We start from the raw sequence: 14,312 nt of genomic DNA, 5'->3' as shown, positions 1-14,312 counted from the left end.
AAATATTGCCCCATAAAAAACAGTATATCGCTGTTCCTCAGTAAACATTAACTAACATACTAGAACATCCTACAAATGTTATATGGATATCTAATGTAATTTGTGGCTAATACACATATCCTCAGGTATTTCTATAGATAACTTTTTTCATTTGGATCATAATAGGATCATTTTGATCAAATTAGGATACTAGTATACTTTAGAGGTCTAATGCTATGTGGGAACTATCACCTAATATATAGTCCATTTCTTAAAATAAAAACAACATATCATAAAAATATACAATATTTAGTAAATATTAGATTATTAAAATATTAAGTGATTTATCTAAGTATCACAGGTTATTATAAAAGATTATAAGACATAAATAATATATAGATTAACTTCTTTTTGTATTCTTTGTGCTTTCTGGATATCAATTGTTCAGACATAAACAATACATATTAAATATCTAATTAATAAAAACAAGAACTAATTACTATATGTAAATGGATCACAGTATCAAATAAATATTGCACCATAAAAAAAAACAGTGTATCACTGTTCCTCAGTAAACATCAACTAACACATTAGAACATTCTACGGATGTTAAGCGGATATCTTGTGTAATTTTTGGCTAATGCACATGTCCTCAGGTACTTCTATGGATAACTTTTCATTTGGATTATAATAGGATCATTTTAATTAAATTAGGATATACTTTGGAAATCTAATGTTATGTGGGCAAGTACTTCTATGGATAACTTTTTCATTTGGATCGTAATAAGATCATTTTGATCAAATTAGGATATACTTTGGAGATCTAATGCTATGTGGGTTCAATAAAATTCAATAAAATATATCTATGGGGAAAGTACTGAAAAATATATTTTATAGTTATGTAAAACTGCATAGTATTCAGATTTCATTATATTTAAAACACCTGTTACATATTATTTACTATATGCAGTAATATAATTATTGGAATACGCAAGTTTCCTCTTCTTCATCAATTTCCAATTATATTTTTCAAATTTTGCATCAAATGGTAATGGATCTGTCGTACAATTATCTGCTTCAGACCCAATGACTAGAACTAAATTGCCTTTATAATTTTTCATATAATTATGAAATGCTGTACTGTTATTAAAATAACAAAATAACATAGCATATTTCCTTGGTATTTGAAAATTTATAGACTTATTTTCAACAAAGATAATGTTTTTCAAAAATTGTGGTGGAGAATATTTGCTGTTCCACCAAGAACTATCCAATTCTATGCCCACAATATCTAAACCTTAAAAATAATGACTCTATTAGAAATATAATATTTCTTTTTATCCACTATATACACATCAATATCTATTTGTTTTGAAGATTTACCTGAGTACTTTTGTAATAACCATTCTAGTAATCCACATCCACATCCAACACTTGCGATTCCCGATAGATTATACTGTTGTACAATTTTATTTATCCAATACAAATCACTTATATCAGGCAATACCCATGATAATTTGCATGTTTTAAAATCATCAATCGTGGAAGACAAAGCAATAATCTCTTCCCACTTTTGAGCATTATATAACGAAATAATATTTTCGTCGATATTATTGTTATTCATATTTTCAAAATTTTTTATTAAGTCACAAAAAATAATCACTTAATTTAAATTTACTTGACACAATTTCTGAAATAAAATAACGTTTATTATTATTTGAAAAAGTGTAGGATACAAAATATTCTTTTACATAAGTAGACTATTTATAAAAGACTGAAGAAAGGTTTACCTATCGAACTCGAGTTGTGTAATTTTTCCAATTATAGATTGGCTCATTGCTATGTGTAATTTGATATATATAATGTTTCTTGGCGTATTCGTTCGTTAGTAAATACCAACTAATAGTAACTCAGTAATAAAAGTCTAACATAACATATGTTATATTACATTTACATTATTAAATAGGCAATTATAATATTGGTACTAGTAAACACAAAATATCATCGATGTTACAATATCAGCTAAATCATATGGTATGTTACCTAACTGTTATTTTGTTATATAACAAAGCAACTATTATGTAACATACCATATGATTTAGCTGACATTGTAATATCGATGATATTTTGTGTTTACTAAAGTATAATGTTAATGACTGTTGCTTAGTATTTGATGCTAAATTAGAAATTTTACTGCGACGATATACAAAATAATGCAAATGTTACCGGACGATTTAACATCTCGTAAAAAATGTTTCCTGCAAAAGTTGTACAATATCAAGAGATCTATTTGATTATTTTAGTGTGGTCCCGACTCTCTTGAAGAAAACTGGGCAAATTGTGGAGCAATTAAATATTTTGCAAACATACATACGCATGTGCGCGTGTGCGCACACGTACACACACACGCACACACGCACACACACACACACACACACAATGCATTTTTCAGAAAAGATGTCAGAAGACTCTAATAAAAGCTATAAAATTTCAAGGCATTCATTTAATGGTGCTATTCTAACATGTTTACCCCAGTCAAAACTATAACGTTGATTCGACGTTGATTTTATGTTAGTCGATGAAACGTTAATTCAATCCTCATCGACATCGAACGTTGTGGTTCTGACTGGAACTTTCTCTCTGGAAGAAGCAATTTGGGAAGTTAGTAAAATATCTTAAACGGAAATAGAGATCACGTGCCTTCCTGTCAATGAAACGTATTTTAGGCAGATATTCATTTTTTATGCTTTTTCTAAAAAAGTAATACTTGACCTATTTTTTTATTAAGATTTTTACCAACTTAAAAGAGGATGTTAAGAAGTGTCGATTTTGACTCTCAAGGGAGAAATAAATGGATCTTGAAAAATCATTGTTTGGGTCTTCAGATAACGGGAACAATCATTTATCCGACCAGTAATGGGAACATTGCAAGAATGGCCTGAATATAGTAAAAAATGCTACTAGCCAAAAACTTGCAATTACTGATTACTCTAGACGAGTCACACTTCCATATAGTTCCTTATAAGGAACGTTAATTCAGTGTTCAAAGAGACACTAGTACCAGAATCTTTGAGGTTCTCGGATAGTGAAAAAATTGCCTTCCCCATGAAAGCAACACATGCGTGCTCCATAAGAGACAAATATGTTCCTGCTAGACTTTATGTAAACCTCGACGTATTCATTTCTCGATAGATGTCTTAAGAGTCTATCTCACGGCAGTTGAATACATTTCTTATGAGATTGCCTTTTGTAAATGGCACAGTCATGCGCAGGTCACCTTTATTATTGTTACGATTGCAAGTTTCAGTCGACGACGAACGTGATTTTGACTTGTTTTTTCTGCGTGGCACTTTTTACATAAAATTGTATCATTAGATTCATGATATTCTGTGTGTGATCTTTTTTCAAGTAATCGTGCACAATTAGAGCAACGTTTAGGCATAATGAGTATGTTTTCCGAGAAAAGTGAATTTTATTGTTATTTTAATATATTAATGTTATTTTAATATACCTCTGAAATGAGTTACTGACCAATAATTATAAAAGGAATTGACTACAAGAACTATCGCTATAAATGGATTATATGATGGAAATATTAATCTTTGACACTTCATATTAATCTTTGACAAGTGTTTTGACACTTTTTGGTGATATCTTAGCAAAGACATAATCATGGATCAGTAAAAATAGTAATATAAATCAGTTGCAAGTTAAAATTGTAAACAAGTGTTGTTTTATCTCGCCGCATTTACGTCTCGCCGCACGCCGCCAACAGTTACTGGGTCGACTGGGCCACGCTGTGACCCGAGAGGTTGCGACGCTTCTCCAATCATCCATCTCGGCGCGCACTCATTCGTCAGATTTCTATAATTAATAACTCGATAATTATTGCAAATCTCGCAAAACGATATGGGACTGTTATGTTTGTCTTAACCCAACTTACCTTCACACTTCGGGTTGGCAGCTAATTACCGAACACCCTCTATATTCATTTGTAATGCTTCTTTCAAAAAGATACTATTTGACTTTCCTTCCTATTTAAAATGTTATACCAACTTTTAAATCCTTCCTCTCTCTTCAAGGAAGCCAGAGAACGAAGGGAGAGAAGGTTAAAATAACGCCATCAGATAAATCTCTTGAAATTATACAACTTTCATAGAAAACGTTTTTTTTTAATCGAGTTATGTACGAGAAATTAAATCAGCTCGAAATATTTGTACCATCTTCTGTATTAATAAAATATATAAAGTTGTATAATGTTATAAATCAAATATAAAAAAATTTATACTTTATTATGCTTTATTGTTATATTGTTATAAAATTACGAACAAAACATATTGCAGTCAAAGTTTATGAAACTTATAATATATTATAACTTGTAATATTGACATTGTAAAATATTTAAAAACATATCTTATATATAATCATATTATAAATATTCATTTTTAGACCTTGACATTGTACATACTGTTAATTAAAACTTTATTTTAACGCGTAATATATGTCATCTTTTGATATGTTTAATAGCATTCTTTGATACATATAATTTGATGAATCTTCGCATATTAACAATCTATTACTATTCAATCTGTCACAAATACCAAGAGTCTCGGTGATATTAGGTGTTTGGAAACCTAAAAAGGAATATAAGATAGAAAATCTATTTGCATATTATATTTCTATCAATTATACAGAGTATCCGGTAATTAGCTACCGACCCGAAGTGTAAAGGTAGATTGGGTTAAGATAAACATAAAAGTCCCATACCGTTTTGCAAGATTCGCAATAATTATCGAGTTATTAATTACAGAAATCTGACGAATGAGCGCGCGCTGAGATGGATGATTAGAGAAGCGTCGCAGCCTCTCGGGTTACAGCACGGCCCAGTCGACCCAACAACTGTTGGCGGCGTGCAACGAGGCGTAGGTGCAGCGAGATAAAACAACGAATAGCGTTATCCTTCTCCTCACCGCGCACCGCGCAACAGTTTCTGAATCGATTGGGTCGCGCTGTGACCTGAGCAGTTGCAACGTTTCTCCAATCATCTATATCGGCGCGCTCCCACTTCTCAGATTTTTGTCATTAATAACTCAATAATTATTGCGAATCTCACAAAACGGTATGGGACTTTTATGTTTGTCTTAACCTAATCTACCTTCACACTTTGGGTTGGCAGCTAATTACAGGACACCCTCTATAAAGTGTCCCAGAACAATTGTTACAGAGCTCGTAGAAACATAGAGCGGGTCAAAACAGATATAAAAGTCCCGTACCGTTTTGCAATATTTATAATGATTGTCGAGTTATTATGACAGAAATCTGAGAAGTGCGCGCGCGCGCCGGTATGGATGATTGGAGAAGCGTTGCAGCTGCTCGGACTAGAGCACGGCTCAGTCGATTTAGCAACTGCTGCCGATGCACAGCGAGAGAAAGGACAACGTGCCGCTATTCGTGTTTTATCTCACTGCACGCCGCCAACAAGTTACTAAATCGACTGGACCGCGCTGTAGCTTGAGTAGTTGCGATGCTCCTCCAATCATCTATTTCGGTGCGCGCTCACTCGTCAGATTTCTGTCATTAATAACTCGATAATTATCGCAAAACAATATGGGACTTTTATATTTATTTTATATTTATTTTAATCCGGTCTGTCTTCACGAGTTCTGTAACAATTGTTCTGGGACATCCTATATACTGTACCTATATAATTTTTGTACAAACCATCAAAACAACATAAAGATTCAAATTGTTTGTAGACGTTCTTGAAACAGACTTCTTCGACACCAATTCGTGTAACTTCTACGCATACAGCTTGTAAAAATATTTGTTCCATCTTTGAACAATATTTTATGGCTTGAACCTTTGGGTTCGCTATCATCTCTGACAAAGCTTGATTTACGTCTTCCATGCATACTGTAGCTCTTCCATGTGTTTCAGTGATTTCTGCTGCTCGACGACATATGTCTAAAGCACGGCGAGCGTCTCCTGATACCGCAGATACCTTACTAAACATACATAAATATAAATATTATACAGTGCCTACCAAAAGTTCCGGGCCATCTAAATAATTTTTGAATGGTTTGAAATGTAGGATAGAAATTTATAGGGATACAATGGGATCACAAAGTCTATTATTTAACCACAAAAACACCCACCTCCACACCTCCGAGGGACGGGGGGAGGAGGAAGACAAAATATCTTAAATGGCATGTGGAGTTGAGTGAGGGCTCGTTCGAAAGGGCTTTCGAATACACACTCAGGAACGCGCGTGCCTACGTGAAGCCTTATCTTTCTTCTGTTGTCACCGTGGGCCTTCGCTATCACAAAATCTCAATAGAAATATTCAAATGTTCATAACTCTGCGAAAAAAATCGTAGAGACCTCGGCGATCTCACGTTGTTTTCGTCTCGGAAAACCCTTTCGAACGAGCCTTCACTCCACCCCACTCACATGCCATTTTAAATATTTTGGCTCCCTCCTCCCCCCGTCCCCCGGAGGTGGGTGTTTTTATGGTTAAATAATAGACTTTGTGATCCCATTGTATCCCTATAAATTTCTATCCTACATTTCAAATCATTCAAAAATTATTTAGGTGGCCCGAAACTTTTGGTAGGCATTGTATATAGCACACACGTACATGAATTTTAAACATAGAATAATTTTAAAAAACGTAAATATAAACAAATAAATATATTGCTTACCGTGCAATTAATTGTATAGCTTCACCTTTAAAAATATCTGTATCTTTGATCCTAGTTATTACAATCTGTTGTAGTTGTTCATGATTATATGGTTGAAAAATAACGCGGGTAAGGCCTAATCGCGATGTAACTCTACCCATTAAAACTCTTTCCGGAAGATCCATAGTATTTGCAATAGTAATAACTACTAGTTGTGCAGAGACTCTGGTTGGCCAATCCAAAAGATTATATATTACATCCTGCCGCTTTGTACATAATAAATCAAGCTACAAAAGAAAATAGAAATGGGATAATAAAGATAATTTAAAAATTTAATCAACGATACATAATAATCCAAAAACAATAAAATAAGGAAGAAGCAAAGATATATACAAAGTGTCTTCTCACAACTTGCTCCGAGGAATTCGTGAAGACAGAGCAGATTAAGACAAACATAAAAGTCCCATGCAAATAGTATAAAATACACTACAACTTTCATATAAACTATTTTTGCATATGCCTCGTATTTTAAAAAATATACGCTAAAAATGAGAATTTTTTTTGGAAGGATAGTTTCATCCCCTCAGGCTAGAATTTCGCACGAACAAAAAATAGTTTTGCATTACGGATGAACTACTTTACTTCCACACAAAGTTTCAGAATTTTTTGAATTTCCGCGTTCCCTATGTTTCCTTGTAAAACAAGATCGAAGAGAGATTTCAGTCATCTAGAACAAAATCGAGAAACGATCTACCTTTTCAAAGTTTATAATAAATTTTCGAAATGTTCACCATTCACAGTTTGACAATATGTTAGACGATGGCCGAAACATTTTACGAGATATTTCATATTAAAAAGGTTCACAACTAAGTTTAAAATATCTTAAGAAACTAACCAAAAGAAGCTTTATTATAATATTCTGAAAACGTCACAATAAAACGTCGCTGTAAGAATGTAACAAAAAAATAAGAGATCACATTTAAAAAATTCTACTTGACTTTGTTCTGACCTTGGCGACGGTACACAAGGTCAAATTGATAAAATTAATATTTTTATTGAAAATACTTTTCCATAAAACATATCTATCGAGATTTTTCAGTTTCTAAACTTTTTCTTCATCCTGTACGCACGCACGCACGCACACGATAGAGATGAAGCATTTAAATTGATATGTCTAAATGTATAAAAGATAAAGCAGAAGAAAAAGAAATGTTTCAGACAAAAATTATAGCATTTTAGAAAAGATGTATTGTGGTACTATTGGTTTGATCTTCAGATGAATTATCAAATCAGATGAAGTGTCAAAGTGAAATGAGGGTCAATTTCATTTCTTAATGGGAATTTAATTTAATTTTAAACAATTACGCTTGTAGCCCTTTTCAGGAAGAAAATGGCCTTCACAGACTCAAAGTCATTAGAAGTTAAATAACGAAAAATAGTTTAAATCATTAAATTGAATAATTTTCATTTTATTTATATTTATTTTAGACAGAGATTACTGTAATAGATGAACAGAACGAGCATTTGGTTGGTGTGCCTAACTTCACCAAACTCACCAAGTTTATCTCTAGATTTTCTCCTATGGGGGTTAAAGAAAAAGTATATCAAGATGTATTGGATATGTTTGATTATCAAAAAATATAAAAGAATACATTAAAAATGCATATCACAATATTCATAGGCATATTTTGTTAAATATTCTCCAATTTTTCATTCAATATATTCAAAAGTGTATCAAAGTTTGATGGTCATTTTTTTGTGCATTTAATAAAATAAATAAAAATCTGCCTTTTTTGAAATTTTACAACTTTCGCCTGGAACATTTCTTTTCATTAAAAAAAAATTTTTTATATATTTTTTATATATTTAAGTCTCAATTTAAATGCCTTAACTTATATACATACATATAATGTGAATTTTTTAACTAATTACCTGCATTGCTTTCGCGATTTTTTTGAGACGAGCTTTGAACACAATAAGCTATACAATGAGTGCAAAAAGTATTCGTATAAAGACTTCTTTGAAAAATTTGTTATTTTTATTTTTAAAAAATAAATTTTAATTAACAATGTATTAATATTGAATGTACGTGCTATATTTCTCTTATTGTAACAAAAAGAATGTAATAATTAAAACATATTGTCCTAATAATCAACAAAAACAAAGATTTATATTAAATTAGTGCATAGAAAATATTCATACAATTAAGAAATTTAGCTTCTGGGGTCGTAGATGCAATTGTTTATGTGAAGTTTTTTTTTCGTTTAAAATAGAAATATGTATTTCATTTCTTTAGGAAACACATGGAAGTGTTTTTGATGTATCCCTACTGAATTTGATGTACTTGAAATATATAGGATGATAGCTGTTTGATAGCTGATCATGCAGACGAAAGTTGGAGATAGATTGGGTGCAGCCGAGAAAAAAAGTCATGTACCATAATATCAAATTGGCAATAGTTACCGAGTTATTAATTAAAACATGTGAGCCAACGAGCGCGTAGAGAGCGGAGGGCGGCCGCAGTAAGCACGTAGATATTTGATACAGGCGGAGTCAGTGAGTGACGGTAGGCAAGCGCGTGCGGCGAGGGGTAACGTAAGCGACAAGAGATGATCGCGCGCGACGAGGAGCGAGCGAGCTTTTTCTTTATAGCTTTTTCCTTATAGCTCGCTCGCTCTTCGTCGCGCTCGCTCGTCTTTTGTCGCTTGCGCTCACTCGCTCCTCGTCGCGCGCGATCGCCTTTTGTCGTATACGTTACCCCTCGTCGCGCGCGCTCGCCTACCGTCACTCGCTGACTCCGCCTGTATCAAATGTCTATGTGCTTACTGCGGTCGCCCTCCGTTCTCTACGCGCTCGTTGGCTCACATGTTTTAATTAATAACTCGATAACTATTGGCAATTTGACATTATGGTACATGACTTTTCTTCTCGGCTACACTCAATCTATCTCCAACTTTCGTCTGCATGATCAGCTATCAAACACCCTGTATAATAATCTAGATCCAAATAAGGGATATGAATTTTTTATACGTGCTCAATCGACCTTTTAAGAGATAAAACATTTTTTTTAAGAAAATCGATATTTTCTTTTCAGAACATATATCATCACAAAAATAATGGTAGAAGAGATAGAAAAACTTTCATAAAAATTTAATAATTTGAAAAATAATTTTATAACGTTACCAATTTTTTAAAAAATATAAAAATTCTAAATGTACGCTCATCACTTACCAATTTTTTTTATAATCTAAAAATTTTTTCCGATCAAATGAAAGGATATTTTATGCCAAATCCAACCATGTGTAATGATGCTATTTTTCGACACACGGACTCGAAAAATAGATAAAAACTTCTATATGCCCATAACACTACGTAATATGCATAGTTGCTTACCACACTCGATATACTATATACGTAATACGTCCTTTTCAAACTTCATAGAACTTCATAGAAAAAGATTAGTATTGATATGCAGAATATGTAATCAGAATGAATACTGGAACAAAGTTATTTTCTCAAATGAGAGCAAAGTTAATACTTTTGATTCCGATGGCAAGCATATGGTATAGTAGGAAAGAAATACAGAGCTATACTCAAAAAATCTCATACTAACAGTTAAACAAAGCGACGGTTCTGTATTTGTTTGGGGATACATGAGCATAATAGAAGTCAATAATTTATATTTTATTGATGATATAATGAACAACAAAGCCTACATAAAAAATTTTGAAGAAAAATATCCATGCTGGTGGGGAAGAGAAATTGGGAATTGCTGACAAATATATTTTCCAACAGAACAATAATTCTAAGCATGCAGCATATAGCATGAAACAATGGCTTTTACATTATGCTTTTATTTAATATTCCCAAACAATTAAACACCTCAATCATTAGACCTTAGTCTTATCAAACATTTATAGAAAATGTTTGCAGATGATATTAAAAAGACAGATTTCTTTTAAAAAATGTAAAAACAGCTTTTCGAGAGAGACTCCATCTCATCAATTGTCACGTAAAAGTGGTGCAATTGATCGAAGATTATGAACTATAATTAGTGCTAATGGATACCCCACAAAATATTTAATTGTTTGAATTAAAAAAGGAATGTATGAATATTTTCTGCGCACTGAATATGAATTTTGGTTTTTGTTGATTATTAGAGCAATATATTTCAATTATATTCACATTTTTTTATATAATATTGAGAAATACAGCATATATTATATTTATTATTAATAAATTATTAATTAATTCATTTTCTATAAAAAATTATTTAAAGAAATTTTCTTTTTAGGAGCACCTGTTGCATTCACTATATGTTAAAAAAATGTTCTTATAAAAAAATATAAGCTAAAAAATGTTGCATTTGCATCATACTCTGATATATACACAATATTATTTACTTAAACTGGTTAAACATCCATATATCTTTACTTTAATTTCGCATTATCACACAAAATAGATAAGAAAATGCATGGGGTCATCTTCACATTGCTTGTTCAATTACAATAGTTATTGATAATATATATCACACATAATAAAAGTTTGGTATATGAACTATATATATATATATATACATACCTCATCTACAAGTAGTAATGTCATTGGCCTATTAATATTACTGTTGAATTTTTTTTCTAGTGCATTATATGCCTGTTCCCATGTTAAAACTTTCCCAGATAATTGCTTTAAAATTTGTACATATGCTTGTCTGGATTCAGATAATTTCATACCATTAATTTCAACAAAATTAAATTGATCTAATATACGCTTTTCCACTGAATGCTTTAAACATTTTATAACTTCGTTCACAGTTGCAGTTTTACCTGTGCCTGGGACACCGCTTATATAAATACATCTGCAATAATATTTGTACAATATATATATGTATAATACAATATGTATGTATATAAGTAAATGTTAATCAATGGAATTATTATGTAAGCTTACCCTCCTCTATTGTCCATTAATTTACCTTCTAAAAATTTATAAATAAGATTAAACTCTTCCTCTCTGCAAGGCAATGATTTGGGAACTACACTGACATGTAATCTTGACCTAGCTTTTTGTAATGGTGTAGTTGGTTTAGCTAAAACTCCAACTCTCATTCTGACAGATGGTGTTAAAGTATTATGTTTCACAAATGTCTGAAAGTTTGGAATACATGGATCATTTTGCACTACTGTTGAATCAGTAACATTCTTTTTATTTTTTTTCCTTTGTTTGACTGTTATAGACATATCTTCTGTATTTTCACATATAATTGTCACTTCATCAATTTCTTTATTTTTATTTTCATGTATTATAGCTCTACATTTGTCAGAAGTAGTTAAGAAGTTTCTAGGAATATTTTTCTTACTTTTTATTTGTCTTTTAGGGGTGTCATTCAGTGAATTATATCCTGTTGTAACTGATTTTCTTTTAGGAGTAATATAAGGTGAAGCATATTCCATCTTAGATAATCTTTTTGTAGGAGCTCTATGGGGTGAACTATGTTCTATTGTATTTGTCTTAGAATTTATTATAGTTTTCTCATTAAGTGGTATTTTATTTTTCTTAGATTCTACATTTGTAAATATACTTTCTGATGAGCTGGTTCTTTTAAGCAGGGCATCATCATTGCTTTCTACAGAATTAACATGATGCTTATTATTTTTTAATATTATGTTTGATCTTGTAGATCTTGTATTTGAAACAAATGAAACACAATCTATATCAGAATCATTATCTTTACAGTCACCACATTTAATTTCATGTTTTCCATTTTCTTTTTTTTTATTATTGAAAGAAACAAGAAATGTTTCTTTTGTTTTATCATTAATTTGTTTCTTTCTTAAAACAGATGTTTGTGGATCTGAACAATCATAATCTGAATATTTCTTGGGTAATTTTATAATTCTTGCACCTTTATGTGGCATTTGATTTTCATCTTGTAGTCTTTTCAAGTACTGTCTTGTGTTTCTGGTTGATCTTCTTGGTTTTTCATCATCTGAATCACTGTCTATTTTGTAGCTGCTTTGTTCGGTAGAACGTCTCAATCTAAGTTTCAAGGAAACTTGTCTTTTTTGTAAAATATTTTTTTGTAATAAGAGACTTTTGTTATTATTAAATATTTTGTCAGAATTTGAAGTATCTGAAGAATTTTCACTTATATCTTTCCTTTGAGAATAACATTTGGTAGACTCTTCTATATCATTATCCGAATCAGTATTGAGTATTATAGATATATCTTTTTCTGTGCATTTTTTTGATCTTGCCATTATATTATTTATATTTTAATCTATATATTCAATAATAATTGTTAAATATTTTGTTAAGACAAACAATACTAAACTAAACAATGCTAAATACAAACTAAACAATAATTAACTATTCACAAGTAAATTATTTTTAAATTACTTTCTTATATTGCATATATATTTTTGATAAAACAAATTATTTTTGTTTATTACTTATTTTGTTAATTTTCTACTATAGTTATCGTTATAGCGAAGTACTCACTCTTTTTCTTCTCTGATAGACTGCGTTCTGATATTCACTGCCAGTACTGAAAATACATAGTTTGTGTCATGTATATTATAGATTTTCAATGCTGACAATGGCTGCATTCAGTAGACTCAACAGTTGGTCAACATTACTAGATTTTCCACTGAATCTCGCTCCTGATTGGTAAATACTTCTGGGTCTATGAAGAATCTAAAAGAATGCTTCAATCACAGACAATAATCACTAAGCGCTCTCTGATTACTTTGTTTTACTGAACGCGGCCAAAGACTTCTCTTTCTTTTCAAACGTAGAGTATGATTGGTAATAGTGAAAAGAGGGAAAATTGAAATAAGTTGGATGCTATGACATCTAGTAGAGAACAATATATCTGTTTCGTATGAAGTAAACACTAACCAACATTAACATTTGCTGTATTTGTATATAAGTATTAATTTATTAAAAGGTGGAAGTCCAATGTTAATAATAATCAATTAGTTTATATTATTGAATTAATTGCATTTATCATATAATAATTGACTTTTATATATAGTTTTATACTCTGTTTTAGAATATAATCTATCGAAGCAAAAAACCCAATATTTTAAATTAAATTTATATACTTACTGTTCTGTTTTATGAGAAATTTCATGCTCGATTTCTGCTAGAACTGCAATAACAAATTCTTTGGATAATCTAAATCGTGCATGAAAATCGACATTATCAAATTCTTCCAAATATGATGGTCGTCTTATTCTTATATTTCTTATCCGTCGATAAATTAGGTTTTCAAAATCTTCATCTTTAGATGAAGATCTTTAGATGAAGATATTGGCCGCGTTCAGTAGAACAAAGTGATCAGAGAGTGCTTAGTGATTATTGTCTGTGATTGGAGCATTCTTTTAGATTCTTCATAGACTCAGAAATATTTACCAATCAGGAGCGAGATTCAATGGAAAATCTAGTAATGTTGTCCAACTGTTAAGTTTGCTGAACGCGGCCAATATGTATTCTAAAGCCATATCTCTTTGGCGTTCAAAATTTTTGTCAACTGGACTCCAAAACCGGGATAGTCATAAATTTTTTTCTCAAATTGATGGTGCTGCAGTGTTAAACTTCGTTTAAATTTATTAAACGCCCAAAGTTTTGGGTTTAACTTTAACTGTGAGA

At 31.2% G+C, this 14,312-nt stretch overlaps 2 protein-coding genes across 2 annotated transcripts; both read right to left on the bottom strand.

The window, feature by feature from the left end:
• Positions 1-901: 901 nt before the first annotated feature.
• On the bottom strand, positions 902-1,603 carry LOC105184021 (uncharacterized). The gene is made up of 2 exons (XM_011142548.2): positions 1,363-1,603; positions 902-1,276 (listed from the first exon to the last, which is right to left on the bottom strand). The coding sequence occupies exons 1-2, from the start codon at positions 1,601-1,603 to the stop codon at positions 933-935; spliced, it is 585 nt and encodes a 194-aa protein (XP_011140850.1). The 3' UTR covers positions 902-932.
• Positions 1,604-4,406: 2,803 nt separating this feature from the next.
• On the bottom strand, positions 4,407-12,926 carry Orc1 (origin recognition complex subunit 1). The gene is made up of 5 exons (XM_011142549.3): positions 11,610-12,926; positions 11,241-11,517; positions 6,681-6,946; positions 5,701-5,984; positions 4,407-4,613 (listed from the first exon to the last, which is right to left on the bottom strand). The coding sequence occupies exons 1-5, from the start codon at positions 12,917-12,919 to the stop codon at positions 4,462-4,464; spliced, it is 2,289 nt and encodes a 762-aa protein (XP_011140851.1). The 5' UTR covers positions 12,920-12,926; the 3' UTR covers positions 4,407-4,461.
• Positions 12,927-14,312: the final 1,386 nt, after the last annotated feature.

This window comes from Harpegnathos saltator, unplaced genomic scaffold (assembly GCF_003227715.2).
Source record: "Harpegnathos saltator strain DR-91 unplaced genomic scaffold, Hsal_v8.6 scaffold720, whole genome shotgun sequence".
In the NCBI taxonomy this organism is placed as follows: Eukaryota; Metazoa; Arthropoda; class Insecta; order Hymenoptera; family Formicidae; genus Harpegnathos; species Harpegnathos saltator.
Note: the sequence above shows the minus strand (reverse complement) of the source record. Positions and strands in the feature narration are given on the sequence as shown.

Bases quoted from the DNA above. Each gene is read 5' to 3' on its own strand.
- LOC105184021 (XM_011142548.2), bottom strand. From the start codon at position 1,603: ATGAATAACAATAATATCGACGAAAATATTATTTCGTTATATAATGCT. The intron at 1,277-1,362 runs GTAAATCTTCAA...ATTATTTTTAAG, and splicing joins GTTATTACAAAAGTACTCAG to GTTTAGATATTGTGGGCATA.
- Orc1 (XM_011142549.3), bottom strand. From the start codon at position 12,919: ATGGCAAGATCAAAAAAATGCACAGAAAAAGATATATCTATAATACTC. The intron at 11,518-11,609 runs GTAAGCTTACAT...ATATTATTGCAG, and splicing joins TTAATGGACAATAGAGGAGG to ATGTATTTATATAAGCGGTG. The intron at 6,947-11,240 runs GTATGTATATAT...TTTCTTTTGTAG, and splicing joins CATTACTACTTGTAGATGAG to CTTGATTTATTATGTACAAA.